This window comes from Astyanax mexicanus, chromosome 7 (assembly GCF_023375975.1).
Source record: "Astyanax mexicanus isolate ESR-SI-001 chromosome 7, AstMex3_surface, whole genome shotgun sequence".
In the NCBI taxonomy this organism is placed as follows: domain Eukaryota; kingdom Metazoa; phylum Chordata; class Actinopteri; order Characiformes; family Acestrorhamphidae; genus Astyanax; species Astyanax mexicanus.
In genome coordinates, this window is record NC_064414.1 from 39,141,836 (window position 1) to 39,158,950 (window position 17,115).

The 17,115-nt window shown below is 36.5% G+C and overlaps 1 protein-coding gene across 8 annotated transcripts in view; it reads left to right on the top strand.

Annotated features, from left to right (window-relative positions):
- map4k5 (mitogen-activated protein kinase kinase kinase kinase 5) overlaps positions 1 to 17,115 on the top strand; it is a 45,528-nt gene that overhangs the window by 22,821 nt on the left and 5,592 nt on the right. The window contains exons 14-34 of one of the 8 annotated variants that reach the window (XM_007248518.4): positions 268 to 346; positions 2,784 to 2,852; positions 4,837 to 4,895; positions 5,232 to 5,299; positions 5,615 to 5,653; positions 6,169 to 6,213; positions 6,628 to 6,670; positions 6,805 to 7,009; positions 7,413 to 7,436; positions 7,565 to 7,650; positions 8,644 to 8,685; positions 8,887 to 8,971; positions 9,065 to 9,144; positions 9,378 to 9,438; positions 10,342 to 10,456; positions 12,118 to 12,176; positions 13,231 to 13,334; positions 13,475 to 13,652; positions 15,418 to 15,486; positions 15,574 to 15,666; positions 15,790 to 15,860. In XM_007248518.4, the coding sequence (XP_007248580.3) occupies positions 268 to 346; positions 2,784 to 2,852; positions 4,837 to 4,895; positions 5,232 to 5,299; positions 5,615 to 5,653; positions 6,169 to 6,213; positions 6,628 to 6,670; positions 6,805 to 7,009; positions 7,413 to 7,436; positions 7,565 to 7,650; positions 8,644 to 8,685; positions 8,887 to 8,971; positions 9,065 to 9,144; positions 9,378 to 9,438; positions 10,342 to 10,456; positions 12,118 to 12,176; positions 13,231 to 13,334; positions 13,475 to 13,652; positions 15,418 to 15,486; positions 15,574 to 15,666; positions 15,790 to 15,860 (1,674 nt within the window). Of the gene's footprint in view, positions 1 to 267; positions 347 to 2,783; positions 2,853 to 4,836; positions 4,896 to 5,231; positions 5,300 to 5,614; positions 5,654 to 6,168; positions 6,214 to 6,627; positions 6,671 to 6,804; positions 7,010 to 7,412; positions 7,437 to 7,564; positions 7,651 to 8,643; positions 8,686 to 8,886; positions 8,972 to 9,064; positions 9,145 to 9,377; positions 9,439 to 10,341; positions 10,457 to 12,117; positions 12,177 to 13,230; positions 13,335 to 13,474; positions 13,653 to 15,417; positions 15,487 to 15,573; positions 15,667 to 15,789; positions 15,861 to 17,115 lie in introns of those variants that run through there. The other 7 variants (XM_049481316.1, XM_049481315.1, XM_049481317.1 and 4 more) reach the window with 7 other exon arrangements.

The following is a 17,115-nucleotide window of genomic DNA, read 5'->3' on the forward strand; positions in this document are numbered from 1 at the left end:
TCCAGCAGTGGTTACAGGCAGTGACTTCTCTGTGTTCGCCTCCAGACCATTCATTCACCCTGCATGCACAGTGCCTTACAGATGTATCACACTGCTGCACACTGCTACCACCTCCCCCCCTCCCTCAATCTTGTACACACTGACTGACTTTTACACAGCAAACAGTGTCCTATACATACACCCACTCAGCAGTGCAGTGCTGTAAATTTAACATGTCTAACTGTTTTTTTTTGTTTGTTTTTTTTAATTCTCTTTTTCGATCTCTAGCCACTGGCCGAGCGACACACCATCCGTTCAACCCACAACAAGCACACACGAGCTGAGAGAACTCACTCAGAGATCAACTGTAAGTGAGCACCAATCACCTGTTGAAATACACTATTTGTCTGCTTAACTCTTAGGGGTCAACTTAACTCTTTTGGGCAGAAAGCTGATCCCGGTGAAAGTGACTGGAAGGTCCATCCAGCACAGTGTGAGAAATACAGGGGTTGGACAATAAATTTTCTTTTGCAGTTTTGTAGTATGTAAACAGCATAGTCAGGTATTAAAGAACAGAAACATGAGAGAACAGGAAACAATGCAAGAAGTGCATTTAAAAAAAAAATTTTTTTAGGAAGTTTCTGTAAGCAGATGCTGTTAAAAGATACTGTGCTCTTGTAAACACAATTTCTGTTTTCTCTTTCACTTTGTAGTGTAATAATAACGTTGCAACATTTTGTGCACCATTTTCCCCGTATATTTGTTATTTTGATGTAGACATTGTTTTATATTGAAGTGAGAAAAGCTTGTCTGATTAACTGTGTGTTGCAGCAGTTCATCAGATCTTCGGTCACTGTTACAACAAATCCCTTTATCTGTTAGAATATATGCAACCTCTGGGGCTAGTTGTAACATTTGAACTCTTGACACTAGTGATGAAGTAGTAACCAGTTTCATGGTATACCACCAATGCTTATTACTGGTATTAATGAAAAAAAGACAATCAAGCTGAGAGTCTCCCCTCTCATGTGCTTCTCTTCTCCACTTCAGTCGCTTCCTTACTGATGCCCTATCAATCAGTGGAGTAAAGACAGAGAATAACACTGACACTAACATCAGTGGTATGGGGATACCCTTAACCTATACTCCTAAACGAACACTGGGTTGTTCTTGAGGACAGATATTAAATATACAGCTCTGGAAAAAAAATAAGAGACCACTTAAAAAAAAAAAAAAAAAAAAAAAAATATATATATATATATATATATATATATATATATATATATATATATATATTTTTTTTTTTTTTTTTTACTAAATTAAAATGCTTTGGAATATAATTAAGAGGAAAATGGATTACCAGAGGCATCAAACTGCTTGAATTTTTGCATCAGGTGTGGCATAAAATGATCCAGAAGCAGTGTGTAAGACCGGTGGAGGAGAACATGCCAAGATGCATGAAAACTGTGATCAAAAACCAGGGTTATTCCATCAAATATTGATTTCTGAAGTCTTTAAACTTTATGAATATGAGCTTGTTTTCATATGTGAAAGCTCTGCATCTTTTTTATATTTCAGCCATTTTTCTTTTTCAGCAAATAAATGCTCTGAATGACAATATTATTATTTGGAATTTGGCAGAAATGTTGTCCGTAGTTTATAGAATAAAACAACAATGTTGATTTTACTCATATACTGATAAATAGCAAAATCACAGAAACTGATTCAGAAACTGAAGTGGTCTCTTCATTTTTCCAGAGCTGTATATGTTAAACACACACATGAGGCACAAAGCTTCACATCTCTCCAGATTCATTCTATACTCAACCGATCTATACTCAATCTTTCCTTCAGAACAGTGCAGCATAGGTATCTCTCAGCTCACATGCGCTCCTACATGTATATTAAAGATCTGAGATTATCCCCAGATGCCCACTCCCCACAGCACCCAGCAGGTGTAACTCCGGGACCCTTACTGCAACCGTATACAAGCACCATGCAGGAATGTGTGCCCAAGCTGAATAGACATCTTTTCTGTAGATCTCTGTGTTCAGTGACTGGTTATTTACCAATTATACACCAGTGCAACGGATGCTCACATGCTACCATACCATACTGTTGCAACCCTGCTTGACACTGTTGGCTAATTTTGGTAAAGTTTTATTTTCATTTGAAGCAAAGAAAGTTACTTAACAGTGAGGGTAAAAACTGTCCCACATAGAAATCTTCTCACCGTTTTGGGAGGATGGTTAGTCTGGTTGCACACTGCAAGAAGTTCTGCTTTCAGGTTCAGTTTTTGTCTCCTGGCTTGTAAATAAAGTGTGAGCACTTAAGTCATATAGTTAACACAGAGCATCCACCTTACGGTAAATAAAGAGGGAAGTTCATATTAAAAGCAATCTGTGACCACTTCTGTAACCAGATGCAATAAAAACATACTGTAGTTTAACGTAGATAAAATGTCACCTAACGTGCATTGATACTGGCTATAGATCAATTTTTTTTATTATTATTTTTTATTTAGATACAAATTTTAGTGTATTTAGGTTTGCAAGTATGTTCTCTACATTGACTAAAACCCAGCTTCACCTTCCGAGAGGTCACACAAGTGTGTAAATGGATGGAGTAGTCCGTGACAGATAGCAGTATGGTTATAGGGTGTAACCACTGCACACTGGGTTTCATTTCACCTTCATTTCATCTGTATGTGTTCCAGTCGTTTCTCTATAGAATTGTTGAATGCTTTATTCCTTGCAACGTTTTTGTACGCCTGTTGACCGCGCCTGTGTGGTTTTATCCTGTAGCTGCAAATGGTACGGATTTGACTGGAAACCCCCTCAGCCCCTGCCGCACACAGTGCAAGGAGGAGCCAGGTCAGTGTAGTTTAGAGTAGAGGGCTGTGTGGAGATGCGTGTGCCTGTGACTGTGCTAGGTAGGATGTAGGAAGGATGAAGGAGATCATTTACATTCTCCTAATGCAAATGGTGTGCATGTATTGGCACCTCTGAACATTTAAGCCTTTTTTTATTATTGAGACCACTTTAGTTTCTCTAATTTTGCTATTTATAGGTATATTTTTGAGTAAAATGAACATTGTTGATTTATTCTATAAACTATGGACAACATTTCTTTCAAATTCCAAATAAAAATTTATCTGCAGAAAATAAGAAATGGCTGAAATAACAAAAAACAAGAACTTTCAGACCTCAAGTAATGCTAAGACAACAAGTCAAGTTCATATTCATAAAGTATTAAGAGTTCAGAAATCAATATTTGGTGGAATAACCCTGGTTTTTAATTACAGTTTTCATGCATCTTGGCATGTTCTCCTCCACCAGTCTTACACACTGATTTTGGATAACTTTATGCCACTCCTGGTGCAAAAAGCAGTTCAGCTTGATTTGATGACTTGTGATCATCGCATATTCCTCTTAATTATATTCCAGAGTTTTCAGTTTGGTGAAATCAAAGAAACTCATCATTTTTAAGTGGTCTCTCATGTATTTTTTTTTTTACATACGGAGATCAAAAAAATCTCTTTTACTAGAGAGATTATATTTGTTTATATTTGTATATATGTTAAGAGAATTTCACTTTCTCATTTAAAAGCAAAATTCTGGATCTGCTTAAAGGAGTTATGAAGTAGCTTTCTGTTAAAGATGCTTAAAAATAGTGTTGTCACACAAACTGGAACTTGCCTTTAAAACCTCTTCTGCTTTATTGCCACAGTTTCTTTCTCACATCCTCACAGACGCTCTCACACGTGAAGCCTAGCTGTCTTTGCAGATGCACACTTAGGAACAGATGCGTACACGTAGTGGTTGGGCCAAAAAACAGCATGTTTCACGTTGCTGTAAATATTCTTAGAATCAGTACATATAAGTATATGTGTGTTTAAGGCCGGGGTACAAGCCTGCACACACACTGCATCTGTTCAGGTTGCCAACAGTACATATTCAAAGTATTCAAAGACCAAGCACTTTTGTTTTTTCATCAGTCATTTGTGTATCTCTTTGCAAGAAGCCTCCAATATCATCTTGTTTTTTTTTTTGTTTTTTTTGTCCATTTCTGTAAATGTGTGTGTGTGTGTCATGGAGTACGATCATGATGTGACCTGTCTCTAACCCTAAATGGCTATGTAGAAAGTGTTTCTGACGCACTTGAAGTGCATGTGTGTGTTTTGTCACTGTGCAGAACTTGGCTGGCTCTTATGGCTACTCAGCAAATATAAACCCTGAACTTCTACCTCCCCCTTGTGGTGTGACTGTGAAGTGTTGTTAAATCTCTTAAACAGATGTAGATTTATGCACAGAATATTTTCAATCTTAAGACTATTTTCTAGGTTCTATATGGCCCTTTTGTGGGATTTGGAGTTTAGACAGCTTATAGACATAAATATTTAGCATATATGATATGTGAGATGAATTGATCCTCAAACATACAACATTTAAATGCTATGCCTCCTCATCCTCATAGTAGAAAATTGCATAAATATTATGCATTAAATAAAATGTAACATTCAATTTAATTTTTAGGTGTTTTTAGGTCAAAATTGATCGAAATCGAGATGTAATAGAAATATTGGCCAGCCATTCTTTAACTGAATTCTTCAGTTTTTATTTATTATATGTATGAAAGCAGCAGTGCTTTATGTATAAACATTTACTAAAAATGTAAGTCTTTTATCAGAGCCTTCTTAAATTCTGCTAACTGCTTTGCTGATAAAGTTGTTAAAAACTTCTGAGCACCAAAAGCTGCTAATTCAAAAACTACAAATGTATTATGTATTTTAATGATTCATTCATTCGTTATGTGTTATTTACTTTTTCTGATTTGATTATTTTCTGCATGTTACAGTTGATAAACTGCAGTTTGAGCCTCCGCTTAGGAAGGAGACAGAAGCACACTCAGAAATGGTGAGTATGAGTGCATTCAGATCTTTTCTATTTTAATCATTCAACATTCTCAAGAAGAACAGCAGTGTCACGCTGTTTTTTTTTCCTGGCCTCTTAATTAAACACACCTTAACTATATCACATGCTAATAAGCAAAATATTTACAAGCGTAACACTGAGGAAAGAGACTACACTAATCTCCATAGAAGTGTGGCCTGGACAGAAATATAGCATATTATACTTAGAAGAGTGTTCTAGTTGTTGCAATAAAGTTGTGATAATTTGAGTTTACTGTCAAAGTCAAAGTAATATTAACTGGAATCTTAATTTTGATTTAACTTTGTGTACTCTGTGCAGGACGTGACCAAAGAGGGCGATTTCTCCTCCCAGTGGAGTCCTTTTGCTGAGGGTGGAATCTCCAGCAGGTATGTTCAGAAACACTTTACATAAAGATGGCAAACAGCCTGCCCACCCAGCCGATGACCTTAAATCACTGCTTTTTACCACATCACCGTCTTCCTCATCGTTTTTTCTTAGAATCATTCTTTGGTGCATGTGTTCTGCCCATCATCACTGGCTAACCTGTCCCATCTGTATGTCTGAGTTCTCTTGCTTTGGTCTGTCTGTCTGTCTTGCTGCTCTCACTCCCTCTGCTTTGACTGTTTGGTCTTCTTCTCTTCTATTCCTGTGTATTTGTTTCTTTCCCCTTTTGTTGCACCCATTCCTCGTCTTCACTGAAGGAGTCTCCTGAAAAGCGTTGAGGAGGAGTTGTTTATACGGTAAAGCCTGCAGTGTGTGTTTGTGTTTTACTTCTTTTAAGTGTAGTTCTTGTGTTTTATTCTTTATGCTTGCCAAAAGTTAATGAATGGTTACCAGTAAGGCTTTTGGCACATGCATGTGCACAGCTATGGACGTAATGTCCAAACAGTAAATGAAGAGTGATTAATATAATGTACAAACTAATTTCACAAGTGCGATTTCCACTCAGAAAGATTGAGCTCTTAGCAAATAAAGCTTAGATTTGGTAGAATTGCAGTAGTTACTTGCACTATATTTCTGAACCATGACTACTGGTGCACCTGTAATGTGTGCTGTGCACTATAGTACAACTAGATTTGCCAGGGTTTGCTTTCTTCATTTTCCTGCCTCTAATATTCAACCAGTAGAATTTCATATACATCACACTCCTCAGTTCAGTTTGCATAAAGAGGAACTGCACCTTTACTGTATAGAGGAGCCATGATCACATTTTGTTTCTCCCTCCCTCAATCCTTGTGTTTTTCTTTTTCTTTAGGGGGCACATGGCACCACTGGAGGATGCATTTATGGATGTGGAAATGTGAGTTGTGAGTAATAGGGATGGACAGTATCAAAATATTGGGCACAATATAAAGCCCAATATGAGTTTATTGCTGAGATTTCCAGTTTGTAAAAAACACTGAACTTAACTGCATGCTTAATTTCAGAGAGTAAGACTACAATGTACTTAGAGTACAACATTTTTAATAAAATCACTTTACTAATAAAAAATACAATATACAAGAATCTATACTAAGTTCAGGTTGATATGCAGAGTGTTTTGTATGCATGGCCATATATTGTAATATATTGTGTATAGTTAAAATGCTTTTTAATTTAATTATACAACACCTTTCCTCTACCATCCACCCATTTGTTATATTAAATATTTGTTAAGGTTGTGGCTTAACCTTCCAAACATTCAGTACTCTCGCTTGTAAATTTTTTTCTTCAGCTCGACTCTTAAGCAGGGAGTGCCTCCACCTTTACCTCCAAAGGTAAGTCTGGAATGATTGCATGTGTGTTTGTTTATAAAAGTATAAAAAGGCAAATCACTGCTAAGAAATAGTTGGCTAAGGTTAGGTATGTTTACATAAACACTAAATATGCACTATACCTTTTTACCTTTTAGCCACGCCTGAGCAGTGCATCAGATGAGCTGGGTCTGAATGACGGATGCTCGACAGTTAAGCGCTTCCCAGGTTCAGATAATGGGCCAGGACTGGGACAGCGTAGACAGAGCACCCCTGAGAGAGGCAGCAGGGCCGAACACACACAGCCTGATTACCTGTCTGCCAGTGTCAGCAGCCCTGGACTGCTCTCACACACAGAGACTGGTACCTGAATTTTCTTTATTCTATAAGAATAAAGTTGTTTTGTCTATAGGTATACAATTCTGTTGTGTATAGGAATAGAATAGTGTGTTGTATAGGTAGAGAATTATGTTGTCTATAGGAATTAAATTGTTGTCTGTAGGAATAGAATAGTGTTGTGTATATTTATAGAACTATGTTGTCTATAGGAATAGAATTGTCTGTAGAAATAGTCAATAGAAGTTTCTTTCTTCTCCTTCAAATCCAGCCAGTCATGGGTTGCTGTGTTAGTATTCTCTGTACTTCTCTTATTTCTCTTCTTGGCTGAACATTTGATTTATGCTTTGTTTATTGGCTCTGGACTTCTTTCTCTTCCTCTAAACATTCTTTCTCTTTTGCCTGTCTGCCTGTCTTGCCTTTCTTTAAGCTCCTCTTGTTTCCAAACCCAGAGGTAAGACTTACTGTAAAGACATTACTGTCTTTGTTCTGCTTCACCTTAGAGGAATCAGACTGCCTCTGCCAGACATGACGTTTCCATTTTCCTTCTGTTACATTTCATATATCTCTGTCTCTCTTTAGAAGAAGAGTCTGAGGACACTGTGAACGGGGACACTCCTAAATCACCACCTAGCCGTCCACAGAGAAAGGAGAAGAGGGATTTTCCTGTGAGTGTGTGAATGAGAATGTTTCATTACAGGGGGATACACAAGTTAGAGTTTAGGTTATCTGCCCAACCCAATGCCCAACCCGAACGCTGTCAGATTTCCCACCCCTTTCCTCTGGCTCTCTCAGGTCGAGCTTAATAAAATGGTCTGTGACGTTGGCCTGCATTTTTTTTTTTTTTTTTAATTCTTTTAATTTTTTTTATAAAGCTATGGTGTGATAATCACAATATAGCAAAGTAACAAATTAAACTGTGATTATAAGAAAAGTTAGAATGTTATAAACATGCGGCACTTGCCTGCACAGTGGGCACACGTGAGCTCTTCTCCCTCAGAATATTTTTAACTCCACATTTGTAACAAATTCTGTTGCGAATCAGGCTAGATGCATATTAATAAAGTCATATCTATACACAAAGTTGGTCACATTAAAAGTAATTCCAGCCTTTTAAAAAAATTATTCTCATTTTCTGTTCCATCACATAACATTGGATCTATTGCAGCCGCTGGAGTCAATGCTGCTGCACTATTTGTAGCTGCAGAGTGTTTTGCAAAATATCAAATAGCAGCACAAACAATAATTGCAGCAAGCTTGTGCAGCTTTATTTGTGATCATCTATTTTACACGAATACTACTGAAAAACAAAAAAAAATGGCTGCTTATGACATTTTAATAGTATTGTACAGCCAAAATAAAGACAGAGCAGAGTTGTATAAGGACAAATAGTTACTTTAACTCTACTTACAATATTAATATTCAAGAACTAGTCTTGTTGTTAAACTAAAGAGTAATGTTAATACATGGCTGTTACTCTTAACATCTTAACATAACAAAATAATTAATAGAACACATTTAAAACTTGAGATCTTTAGTTTCTGCATTTATCATGCTCAGTTTTTCTAATCAGCAATAATTAATATTTGTGTAATTATAAATTGTCTGAAACTTGACTCATTAGAATTAGTCTAAAACACTTGTCTGTTGTTCTCTCTCAGAAACCTGCAATAAATGGCCTACCACCCACACCTAAAGTTTTGGTGAGTGTTTCCTTTTGTTTTTCACCAATCTATATCTTCACCCAGCGGTTATATGTATGTCAGACATGAAAAAAAAAATAATCCTGTATTGCACAACGCAGTATGAAATCTATTGAACATATCTGTTGAACATGTAGATGATGACTTTTGTGCCACTGTGTGCTTCAGCTTTCTTCAATTTGTATCTGTGTGTTTGATTAGATGGGAGCTTGTTTCTCTAAAGTGTTTGACGGATGTCCTCTTAAAGTTAACTGTGCCACTTCCTGGATCCACCCAGATACTAAAGGTAACTACCTCTAAGTATTTCTGAGTGTGTTCTCACTTGTGTGTGCATGCGTGTTTGTGTTTAAAATCTAGAATGTGTTTGTTCTTGTTTTAGATCAGTACCTGATCTTTGGGTCAGAGGATGGAATCTACACTCTAAACATGAATGAGTTACATGAGGCCACCATGGAGCAGGTACAGACAAAATCCTGATCTGTCCATTTACCCTACTCGTTTATAGATTCTTCCATACGATAGTTGTGTATTTAACCACATAGGCCATTTGTTAGTGAGGTATAGATGTATACAGGTGGGCTGAGCTTTAACTGCTTAATACTGCATTTGCACAGTGTTTATTAGTGACCTGCTGTTTCAATATACTCTGTGTGTTTGTTTGCACGTGTGTGTGTTTGATTGTTGTGTTTTAGTTGTTTCCGCGGAGGTGTACCTGGCTCTACATTATAAATAATAATCTGATGTCATTATCAGGTAGGATTTTTGAATGTTATGGGTAAGCATTAATGCAGCTTAATACAGAGCATCAACCTGTAAATTCCTGTTGCAAAGTATTTTCTTTAAATATTTCCTCTAAAAATATACTATTTATAGCTATAAATATTTCTTTGAATTGATTTTTTGGAAATGGAGATATATTGTAGGTTAAGTATGTCTATAAACAAACAAAATGTCATTTCTGGCCAAAAGGCGTCCCTCCCATAACCATCTTTATTTATTGCTAGCTACTGTTTCACCATGATGATTAATTTGCTAATATAATAGTGCTGTTAATCTGCTGATATGATACATTTCTGTCATTATACGCTGTTGGTTTGTAGACCTGGATCACATGTGTGGACAGTATGACCTAGCAGTTTTTTTTCCCTAAACACCAGTGCTTTAATGCTCTCCCTGTTCTCTATAATTCAAATTGTCATTGTTTAATATACACGCTTCCTGCTCCTGTCTTGTTTTGAATGTTTGTGTGCAGTAGCTACATGATTACTTTCTTTCTCCCTCCCATTGGCTCTCTCTTCCTTTACTTCTCTGATCATGGCTGATCTCACTCCCTGCTGACTCTTCTAACGCCTAATCACCATAATCAGAAGGTAAAAGCACTCTTACATGCTCAGGCACACATGATGCACACCGGTTGTCTTTCTGTGCACACAGCATACCCCCTATTACATTCATGCTGGTATTCATCTGATATAATTTCCTCCCCTTCCCTTACTTTTTTCTTTTACATAGCCAGGATTAAGTTGTGCATCTGCCTTACTGTACATGTCTTATGTTGAACAGCAGACACCGAACACCAGTATGCAGTTATGCAGTTAAAATGTATAGTTTTGCTGTCGTTCTGAAAATGTGTGTCTGTTTTTCCTCCTGTCCCAGGTAAAACCTTCCAGCTGTATTCTCACAATCTGTTGGGCCTCTTTGAGCAGCTCAAAAAGCCTGGACTTGCTGCACAGTTTCAGACACACAGATTTCCTGATAGGATACTACCCAGGTACACACATGCACCATTATACATATATGGACTTACATTCAGATACAAAAGATACAAACTTGTCAACTTTTTAGTGTTATTTATATTATGCACAACATGTTTTCTTTGCCAGAATGCCATATTTAATATAATATACAGCCTTCTCTAAACTTTCCCTATAGTTATATGCATGCAATTATCCAAAATCTCTAATGGATAAAGCATTAATATTCCCTTTACTGGAATTAAGAGTCATAGTCCCCCCCCTTGAAAAACAACCCCATTGCATTATACCTCCTCCTCCAAATTTAGTTGGCACAGTGAAGTCAGGCTTGTAACATTTTCCTAATATTGGCCAAACATCAAAAACGCTATGTAGTTCCTAAATTCTTTCATTTTTCATTAATATTTAGTACCCCTCTCAAAAACATTGGGATCTATAGAACCACTCATTCTTTTACTAATGTTTGTAAAGACTGACTGCATTGTTAGGTGCTTGCTTTCGACATCTGTGGCAATAGGACTGAATTAAGCACCTGAAATTAATTATTAATAATTGAGTGTCCCTATGCTTTAGCCCATATAGTGTATTTCATGTGTCAGGTGTTAATGAGGAACACCCAGTATTCTTCTCAGCAGTCCTGATTATCAGCTGGAGTTCATAGCTCATTCATGTGCATGACCCAAATCCGATAATGTGTAGACAGGCTTAATTTCTTACCTCAGGAAGATCGTCCTCTGTTGTTCTCTCTTGGCTATGGAGACTATGGCGTGTTCTCCTCCCACTCTCACCTTGGATAACGTGGCGCTCTTGTGCAAATTACTGCCCAAATACATTAACCCACCTGTGTCATTTAACTAGGCTCATCCCGAGTTGAACCCAAAGACATTTAAGCTCAGTTTACACCTACCTTAGGTTGAACTCAGTGTTAACACTGACTAATCCATGATGTCAGCTTTGCATAGTATCTCACAGGCAAACACAAACAGTCTTAATGAATACACTACAAGCACTTACATGGTCAGCATTTCCATAACCTGATACTTCTTGTTTACCCTTTAGACTTACTTGTCTGTATGTATTGTATGTCTCTCTCTTTGTCTCTGTATGGCATGATTCCATTTGTAATTATATAGATAAAAGTAGTAATGGGACGATCTACTTTTTTTTTTTTTTTTTTTTTTAGCTCTGACCCAAATCCAATATAGAACTGATAAAAATCTGCCAATACCAATACTTTTTTTTTTTTTTTTAGTAGTATGATTAAGGTAACATACTAAGACTGAAACAGACCGCACAGCCCTTAGAAGTGTATACACAAGTGCATTTAATGTAAATGCGTTGCAAAGGCATTTATTTGACACACTTTATATACGCACAGTAGTTTTCTTTCAAATTAAATATTAAACTTTTAATTACATATGAAAAAAAAATTAATTGTAAATATGTTAAATATTAATTACAGGGCTCTAGACTAATTTTTTGCACTGGTTGAGCAGGAGACTTTAATTTTGACATATTTTGAATATGGAACGGTAAGTGGATCAGCCGTGGTCTCCCGATATCCGATACACTAAGTTACGTCAATATAGCCCTGATACCGATAAGGTATCGGGTCGTTCCCATCTTTAGATAAAAGCTAATAAATTACTGTAATTAATTTTGTTTTGCTTGTCAACAGGAGGTTTGCCCTGACCACCAAAATCCCAGACACAAAGGGCTGCCACAAGTGCTGCATTGGTGAGAGAACAATTTTATGTGTACTTTGTTACTGTCTGTCACTGACAATTCACTAACATTCCTAGTTGTGATTGAGTTTTTACATACAGTCTTGATTGATAAGCATCTCATGGCAAGAATGAGTTTTCAGTTCATCTGGGGCAGAATGCATGAAAGTGTATGTAACCAAAATATCTTTTATCTTCTACCTCTGCATTTCACTTAATGATTTGAAATATTTAATATAATTCCAAGTTAAGTCCAAATCTCATTTCTTATTTGTACCCCTACCCCTTGTTTTCAAGCTACAAGGGGAAGGAGTGAAATCCTCCCTCTAAAAATTGGAACAAACCCTTCAAGCACCCAATACATATATAGCAGTGGAGCGTTAAAGTTCAGCAACCTAGCTTTACCTGCTGGCTAACTAGTTAACTTTAGGGCATTATATGTCTTCAGAAAAAGAGCAGGCAGTGCAGCAGTGATTTATTATTGTATTTTCCTTTAATTTCTCTGTGATAGGGAGCTTAAATAAGCTTTTATTAGATTTTATTTATTTATTTATTTTTGCGTGTTGGAGAGATGATGCCCGTAAAATATTTGAACTACAGTAAAATAGATTTTGTCTTAATTTTTAACAAGGAAAGTATTTTCTTTAATTGCTTGTGCTTCATCTTGCCAGTGATTTCCAGCCCTCTGTTTTAAGAGTGTCTCTCTGAAAAATCTCAGTTTGAAGGGTAATGTAGCCCTAACACTCCCCCCTTCCCCTTCAGCCTAACAAGAATCAGGACACCCTCCCCTAGTTGTCTACTTGTAAAATAGAGGAATAGGGCTAAATTGTAGGGCCTAAGGGGTGAATTTGGGACTGGGCTTTTTCATATAATTTTAATTGCCCATAATGTCAATATTGGACTTATTAATTGTTTTTTAATTTATCAGCAAACTGTAAATTGACAGCCAAAATGTTGTTGTGAATGTGTTATTTTTCACTTAATATAACATTTCAGTGGTAATTGCAGTATTAACAGTACTGATTGTGCATACATTATTTTTATTATTCCCATTCTTTTTCTGTCAGTGCGTAATCCATATACAGGACATAAGTACCTATGTGGGGCACTGCAGTATGGCATTGTTCTTCTACAATGGTACGAACCCATGCAGAGATTCATGCTTATAAAGGTTAGTGCACATGCACTCACTTGTGGTCTTCACTCTTACCCCCCCTGACATCCACAAAACTCATCCTAAATATATACACATAATACTAAATATGAATGATCACAAAATAGAAGTAAAACGTTTTTATTTCTCTCCTCCAGCATTTTGATTTTCCCTTGCCGAGTCCTCTGCGTGTGTTTGAGATGTTGGTGGTGCCAGAGCAGGAGTACCCCATGGTGTGTGTGGCTGTCAGTCAGGGCACTGAGCCTGGCCAAGTTGTTCGCTTTGAAACCATTAACCTTAACTCGTGCTCGTCCTGGTTTACGGAGATCGGCTCAGGTACTCCACGCATTATATAAATGTTAAATAATGTTTTTCCAAGTGCCTTATTTTGCCATGTCAAAAGGAAATAAATCTGCCTCATAATTGCAATAAAATATTTCAAAATTTCTAAGGAAACATTGTCTCCTAAACAGTAAGTGGTGTACAATTAAATCGTTTTAGGCTTTTTTATGTAGTTACAGTGTGTAATAAAGATTAGATTATCAGAAACACATCAGCTGTAAATTGAATGCATGTTCATATATGTGATGCTGGCTTTACAGAAAAGTATTAAACAAGGCAGCAAAACAAATCCCTGAAAATTAAACTAACACAGACTTTTTATTTGTATGTAAACAGTTGGCCATTTCCTGTAAATGGTTTTTAAAGCATATCAAAACTTAATGCTTATCACTAAATATAAAACCACTGGATCAAATCCCCCAGTATGGCTTTATCAGCAGTGTCTAATTAACTTCTTGTTATTCAGCTCTGTTGAGCGTGAAAGCTCTACTCTGGTGCCTCCAACAGCTTAAAAATGAGCACAGCATGTTCTTATCTAATGTCTCCACGTTCCTCTCAGGGAACAATCAGTCTCAGTGTGTCAAAGAATCTTTAAGTGTCTTGAAGACTCTGAGCAGATGGAAAAAGGTCTACATAGAACCTTCTCCTGTAGTTTGTCCATTAGATTCTCACAGCCTGAGCTCACTTCTGCCCTACACAGCAGGAGTGTCCTGATAACAGCCATCAGCAGAACATCTCAGTCTCCTGGAAAACAAAAACCTACCATATCAACCTACTGTATCTCCAAGAAATTACATATCAGAGATTTATTAAATTATTACATTAACTAAGATGTTTTTTTTAATTTAATTAGTAAAACATTAATGATAAAGAGTTTTGGGTGGGTGGGTGGTCTATCCAATTTAAGACCAAGTCCAAGTCAAGACCAGGGGTGACGGAGACAGAGACAAGCCGAGACCAAGATATATTTTACCATATAAAATAAACAGAAGAAAATTGGAAATTTTTAATTAATTTGTAATTTACTGTACATTAATTGATTATACATGCTTATAATAATAATTAGTAGTAATCGTAAATAATATTGCATTTCATTGTATATTTTGTAAAGAAAAAAAAACTATGTATTATCTTAAATGATACTTGTCTATTGTTATGAGTTAATACTATTGCACTTATGTACTAATGCTGTTATGCTCAGGTAGTGTGCTGAGCTTGATTGTCTGTTAAAGGAAGTGAGTCCAGTCTAAGGAGGGTTTTTTCTATTTGTTTTTAGGAGTACCCAGTATTGGTTAATTTTCTCTGTAGGTCTGAATACTTGGGAGTTGAGGCAGTGGACCATGAACATATTGTTATGATGTGCTTTTGGTTTCTTGTCGAGCCAGTGTTAGATTGTTGTTGTAAGTTGGGTGAATAATAAATCCTGGCTGAGCCCTGTGCATAACTTCAGTTGTCACTTGCAGGATTTATCACCCTCCTGTATTATGTTACTTACCAAATTGTGTGAATTTAGTGTAATAAAATAACAAATAAAGTAGTGAAAAATATGGAAAGCATTCATTTATGGTCCATTTATGGACAGAGACAGAAATCAGTGCTTTTCCATTTTCAGTGCTGTTTGCGATGCTTGCTGTCTGCTTGTTTATGTTATATATGTGTATGTTAGTTTTTAAAGTCTTTTTTTCCTCTGATCCATTTATACTGGTTTAAACACTTACATACTTGTTTTTTTTATCTTGTTTCTTGGTTTTTGCTGTAGCTGCTAATCAGGTTGATGCGATCCATGTAACTCAGCTGGAGAGAGACACTGTGCTTGTGTGCCTAGACAGTGAGTATGGCTTTTTCTGCTTTAGCCCAGAAGGAGACGGAGTGTAGAAGTGTGTGTGAATAAATTTGTGTTTGTGTGTCTTTGCAGAAAATCTGAAGATTGTGAATCTGCAAGGAAAACTCAAGTCTAATAAGAAACTTGCCTCTGAACTCAGCTTTGATTTCTGCATTGGCTCAGTTGGTAAGCCTATTTTTATTGTTTTATTTAATGTATTCAGTGTTGTATTTGTTGATGGTTTGTGTGTGTGCTGTTTATCAATGTGATTGTAATTGTGTATGTTTGTGCTGCATGTCTGTTTGTCAGTGTGTCTTCAGGACAGTGTTCTGGCCTTCTGGAAACACGGTATGCAAGGGAAGAGCTTCAAATCAAATGAGGTAAGCTCATAGTATTTATACTGATTGTACAATATGACCAGCATAACCTCAAACATTTTTTAGTATGTAGTATGGAGTAGTATGGAGTACGTTTTTACTGTCATATTCACAATTCACTGAGTTATATGGGGGCTGTACTACCCACAAGCATAGGACTAAAGGATTCACAATCATTTATATTATTTACCATATGATGTAAAAAATAAATTCATCACAAATATGCAGTTCGCCACATTTTATTGGCTTTACATTGAGCAAATAAATCTAAATGTGCTCTAAAATTTGATACATTTGTTTCCTGTAGAATAAGTGCTCATTTGTTGTCACTTAGCAACTCAATAAAACTTTAACTTCCAAACCTTTGCACACAACTGTAGGTAGGTTTGATATTCTGTTTAACAAGGCTGAATGACAATGTGTACAAACCTTTCATGACTACTGACTGACATCTTCATAAACATTTATACTGGATAATTTCAGTGTTGAGTGTCTGCTGTCCTTCAGACTGTTTTAATATTAAGTATTTGTGAGATGTCAAAGTGACACAATGGTGATTGTATTTATTTTTTGATACTGATAAAGGAAGTATCACATTTATAGTCATAAGCGCTATCCATGCTGGAGTGACATGGCTCTAATGCAACTGCATATATATATTCATTGGATTAAAATACAGTATAAAGGTGACATACATATGAAATGAAAAATTAAATGAAAAAAAGTCACTAAAATGACATGACATTCCTTAGGGAAATTAGGGGGACAGTGGTGGATGTGGGGTATGTATCAATTTGGACCTGGATAGTAAAGCCCCAATCCTAAGATGCCACTGTTGAGACCTTGACCAAAGACCCTTAACCTCTCTGCAGCAGATGACCTGAAGCATTGTTGAGACTAAGCTCTGACACCAGCTTTCTAAGATGGGATGTGCAAATAGAGGGATTTTGTTGTACGACAATAATATCACATTATTATAAGCCCTTGCAATGAATCCATATCTTTTCTAATAATAAGTTTAATTCAAATCATGTATAATTTTCTTATAGTGTTGCCAGTAAGTGCACACAAAATGCATTAATAAATGCTGCACTGACCTGCTCTGAGCACGCATATGGGGTCTTCTGCATTGCGTGCAGATGAGCTTTGTGCTAGAATCGTTTGTCTGTTCATACATACATTTATAATCAGATGGTGCAGGCCATGAATATTACCACTCACTGCGCTGTCCACTGTAGGTGATAATACCCCCTATGAC